This window comes from Mus caroli, chromosome 8, assembly GCF_900094665.2.
Source record: "Mus caroli chromosome 8, CAROLI_EIJ_v1.1, whole genome shotgun sequence".
Classification (NCBI taxonomy): Eukaryota; Metazoa; Chordata; class Mammalia; order Rodentia; family Muridae; genus Mus; species Mus caroli.
Genome location: NC_034577.1, coordinates 12,293,599 through 12,299,093, shown reverse-complemented (window position 1 = coordinate 12,299,093; position 5,495 = coordinate 12,293,599). Strand labels below are relative to the sequence as shown.

Below are 5,495 nucleotides of genomic sequence, written 5' to 3'. Positions count from 1 at the left end.
CATCAGCATGACATTTGTTATGAGTTAATATTATATTACATGCAGCAGATATTTCAGAGGGTTGAGTTTATGAAATGGAGGTCAGGAAGAACATTAGCGCTGTAGAGAAGGGAGGNATTCTGGGAGACATTGTCTTCTATACATGGTGGGGCCATTGAACTCACAGCAGCTCAGGCTTCATGCATAAGACCTGCACAGCACTGAGTCCTACAGTATATGCTACAATGGACCNAAGAGGAGTTGACAAGGCCCTGTTGTTTTCTGAAAATCTTTTGGCAGTTCATGGTTACTATGAGAAAGAAAATTATTTTCCTTAGTAGTGTTGCCAGTGGCAAGTGTTCTTGCCAGTAAAGATCTCCTTATTTAGTCTTGCCAACTCCAATTAAACACAGTATTTCCAAACCCCCAAATCAGAAAAAGAAGAAGGAGGGGGTAAGGGAGGAAGAGGAGGAGGAAAAGAAGAGGAGTAGAGGAGGAGGTAGAGGGAGGGGGAAGGTAGAAGAAATTGGGGCTGTCCATGAAGAAAGGTTTCAGTAGGCATGGGAGGAGAGGGGGTATGAGAGTGTAGTAGGGTAGACATCTAGCATACTGTGCATGTGTATGAAGGTATCAAAAAGAAACAAAAGCCAACACATGAGAAATAGTAGAGCTTGAATTTTCTACAAGCTTGACATCTAAAAATAAACATTCATTTATTTTTTCCTGTGAGCGTGTGTGTGTGTGTGTGTGTGTGTGTGTGTGTGTGTGATGGTCAGAAGATAACTTGGTCAGGTTAATTTTCCAGATTACTTAGAAGTTCTTAGCTTTGATTTGGATGCACCGCTGAGCTTGAGCAAGCCATTTACCTTGGTACAAGCTTCCTTTGTATTCATATAGCAACATTTGCAAGGCTAAGTAATTTGTGGGAAAAAGCATCCCTCTTGCTCACAGTTCTGGACTTCTAAAAGTGGCATGGAGTAGGGTCATCACTGGTGAGAATCCCCTGCACATCAGGAAGCATCACGGTGGGAGCTTGTTTGAGAAAAGTTGATCCTATGATGAATCAAGAAGCCAGGGAAGTTAGAGGAACCTGACTTGCTCTTTCAACAGCTNTGTTAGCTCATGAGAACTACCCTGGGTCCCAGGAGAAGACAATTGCTTTCAGGATGAGAACCTCCAGAGGCCCCCAGCTCTTAAAGTTCTTACACCTTGCTTCTACAATAGATACAATGGAGATCACATTCCCAACACAGGAGCCGGCGAAGGGTCTGCCAGGCAAAGCACAGCATCTTTTACAAGAAGCTATGTGTTGAAGAAGAGAAGTTGGGAAAAGTGGAGAGGAAAGGGAGGTGGGCAGCTGCACATTCATGCCTAATTCCTGCGGGTCTTGATGATGGTAAAGAAGTGGCCTACACCTGTCCTTCTCTCTACAGTCACCCAAGGTAGAATGTGTGATTGGTACTTGAACACACAACAAAACAATCATGCCGACTGTGACTAGCCTGTGTCTAAGTGAAAGTCATCACCCAGACCCTCCAGTATCTCTCAGATACAGTGTTTGACACTGAACTGTTTTCTACCACTTCAATAAGTCTTCCACTGTTTCTCATGAATATTTTGCATCCTTAAAATTCTGAAAATGTGTGTACTTTTGACAGACATGAAGAACATGATTAGTAACTCTGTCTCTGAGTTGAAACATAATGACAAATTTTAACACAGTCTTGTGAGGATAAATAAGCATGGTTTTCTTCCTTATCCTTTCAGCTGTGTCCTGTGGAATTCCAGAGGCTCCAGGAAATGGCTCATTCACGGGCAATGAGTTCACCTTAGACAGTAAAGTGACTTATGAATGTAATGAAGGCTTCAAGCTGGATGCCAGTCAGGAAGCCACCACTGTATGTCAAGAAGATGGCCTGTGGAGCAACAGAGGAAAGCCACCCACATGCAAACGTAAGTGGTCACGTCTGATTGCATGTCTGAGTCTTCACTTTGACCTGCATTCACTGAGAGCCTGGGTGAATTTAACTTCCAGAATCCCTTCCCAGTGTTGTGAAGACCTGCTCTCTTTTATCCTAAGAATACAAACAACTCCCACAGAGACAACNCCCACCACTTAAAAAGAGCTGTGTAACCCTGGATGTTAGCCCAGGAAATTCTGTGAATCCCATCACAATCTATAACATGTAACTTACCTNGTCACACCTTATTCTGACTGCCATCTTAAGTATGGGAGATACTCAAGACCCTGACCTTGAGCTCAACAACACTCAATGTAAAGTGTGAAATGTGAAGCAATGGGAGTTCTGGCCTCCATTTCTCACATGTTTGAGGGCTTTGAAATAAGAGGCATTGTTTCATCTGTGTTATTTATTATGCACTCNTTATGCATATCATGGGCTGCCAAGGGAAACGCCAATTTCATTTGTAATGTGGAGTAAGACATCTAGGAAGCTATTTTCAGTCCATAGTAATATCCTTGCATGAGTCAAACATGAGTGAGTAAAGGGAAGGGGGAAATGATATAATTATACTTTAATTAAAATTAATAAATATTTTGGAAAGAAAAATTATTCAAGCATGAAAAGTTTGAATACAGTGTAAAATATAGACTTAAATGGTAGAAAGTCATGCTGAGAAGCCAAGTTTAACAAAAGTTACACACACATGCCTACACACATGTGAATACTCATGTATAAGCACACATATACACATATGTATATATACACATGTACATGTGAACATAAATGCATTTATTTTTTCAAACATAAATTTATACAGCAAGAATTTTGTCACTGACATATTAAAATTTTTCATCTGGATCTAACTTGCCCTTCTAGTATTTGAAAACTTAAAAATATATAACATTATTTTTGCTTTAATGATATTTTAGTAACAAATATTTACTTGACCTTAAATTACAGAATTTGTTTTCTTTTGTCTTTTTGTATATTTTGGTTATGTTAAAATTTTAAACTCTGGATAAAAATGTACACAAGTTTATGCAAAATCCTTATCAGGACAGAAAAGCAAAGTCAAGTCTCACCAGAAGGCTCACCACCATTTCTTACTCTAGATCCAGAGAGATCCAGCACCCTTTTCTAGACTCCAAAGGCTTCTGCACACATGTGGTACACAGACATTCAGAAACACAGAAGAGACATGTGTCACATTCAACCAGTCTTTTTCATGACACTATTTGTACTTAAAATGTAAACCTACTGGATTATCACNTTCTTTCCCCTGTTACTGTGAACAGTTAAAATCCTATGAAAACTAGGACTAGTCCTGGGCACAANGGTGAACTTCTAGTTACACACTGATGGAGAACGTGGCTGCCTTCGCACTGTGGGGGAGTCACTGGGCAGGAGACAAGAAGGTATCTGAAGACCAGAGGGGAGCAAGTCTTCTATGTATCAGTCAGCACCTGCAGCAGTGGCCATGGGCTTGCCCTATCACGTTTAAACAGTAGACAGAGAAGCATGAGGGGACAAGTCAGAATCTGACAGCCACCCTGCAAAGCAGGACAAAGATCCACCCCACCCCATTCCTGGGTAATTCATTTCACCAACATCTGTGTTAGGCGAAAGAAAAGGAGAACCTAGTCCTCTAGGGCCTTCGAGCTCTTCTGAGGACAAGAACCTCCTAAGGAAACTCATTCCTTTCTAGAGTCCTTTGTAAAACCAATAGAGTTGTGTATCCAGGAACTGAGACTACGGGTGGCTCTGTCATCATTACCCAGACTGAAGGCTACTTTAGACTCAGTTACTTGTGTTTGCTCTAGGGCTGACACAGGATAGCAGCAACAAAACTAATGTTTTTTTTTTAAAAAAACAGGCATTTATTTACTGTCTGTCTGGACAGCTAGTCTCAGGAATTATATCCAGGACNTTTAAACTTGACTCTGCTATAAACCAGATGGACAGTGAGTAAAAAGAAGAGCTTAGCTGCAAAGGTGCCTGCATCCCTCCTCAGCAAAGCTCAGCTTTCCATTCACCACACACTGGAATCTCCCCACCCCATTTCCCCAAAATCAACAGAGAACGCCAGGAAGACTAACCTACCAACACCTCTAATCTTATCTGAAAGCAGCCAAGCTTGAGAAAAAGCAATAAAGTCAAGCTTCCATTTAACAGGGCAGCCTGTGCATATCAGACACATGTCAATGAAGAAAGNCCACATGCCAAGGTCTCATAATAACAATATAAATGCTATAAAAGCCCCAAAGAAGGTCTTTCCCCCTAAATCCACCGCTCTTGTAAAAACNTTCTCACTGAGAATTACCTAGATGAACCACAAGACAAAGGACTTAAAAGAGCAATCATAACTTCAATCAGTTGATTATTTCCCGACCTAGTNGTCTTGCTTCTTCTGAAGTTCCACTGCTCCGCCCATTTCCCCTCACACTCATCAGTGCAGGCTGCTGATGCTCTGCAAAGACTCTGCTTCAACTGTGAGTGTGAAGGAAGGGATGATTAAATTATTTCACTCCAAAGGTATCTAATCATAATTTTACAAATCTAATTAAACATGCTCCAACTAAATGTGGTAATAAGACAAACTTTGCCACATGAGCATGATGTGGTGAAACCCCTAAAAGAAAATAAAAAGGCAATTATACTCCACACTTCTGGGATGATTTGACAACAGGGAAGATTCCTGATAAGGACCAAATACTACCAAAGAGGATGCTTTGTATTTCTGGTAGCAGCCTCATCATAGTATGAAGGCCTCCAAGGAAAGAACAGCTGGCTGGCTTTGCTGCTTTGTCCCTGGCTCAAAGCGTCAATAAGAAACCAGGTTCTCTCTCCACAAAACTGACAGCCAGGGGTTAGAAATAGCTCAAAAACTGATAACACATACCACTTTGTCAGAAGTCCCAAGTTTAGTTCCCAGCACCCATGTTGATTGGCTCAAACCACCTATAACTCCAGCTTTTTCTGGACTTTTTCTGGACTCTAATGATACCTGCATTCTGTGGCATACAGACAGACACACTCACATGAGTGCCTGAGCACACACAGATGATAGATAGATATTTAGATAGATAGATATTTGGATAGATAGATAGATAGATAGATAGATAGATAGATAGATAGATAGATAGATAGATAGGCAAACAAAACAACCCTATTTATTTTAATGTAAGCTAAGATTTCCCAGATCAAATGCAAGTGTCTTCTCTGCCTCCTTGAGATTCAGATGTTGGGAAAATATGTTTGTTGTATAATGACTACCCATAATTTGTGATTTCAACTCTTAGTTTAAGAAGTACAGTTATGTTTTGGTACAAAAATTGTGTCAACCATGTCAACAGTGAGTGGCATACACCATGTCAAGTCTGTTGGGATGGACTACTATGAATGTTCCCTTGGTTAAAAGGGGAAAAAAAATCCTATGGTGGTTGTTTTATTTGTGTATTAGAAGGGAGCCTATATTCCTGCAAAAGTACAAACAGAAGAAATGTCAGGTTTGTGAACAACCTTGCACACTCTACAAGTTGCAGCATTTTTTTT

General features: G+C 40.6%; 1 protein-coding gene across 1 annotated transcript in view; it reads left to right on the top strand.

The window, feature by feature from the left end:
• The window catches only part of Csmd1 (CUB and Sushi multiple domains 1), a 1,596,626-nt gene that overhangs the window by 1,526,340 nt on the left and 64,791 nt on the right, over positions 1 to 5,495 (top strand). The window contains exon 48 of the mRNA XM_029480674.1: positions 1,747 to 1,932. Within this exon, the coding sequence (XP_029336534.1) occupies positions 1,747 to 1,932 (186 nt within the window). The remainder of the gene's footprint in view (positions 1 to 1,746; positions 1,933 to 5,495) is intronic.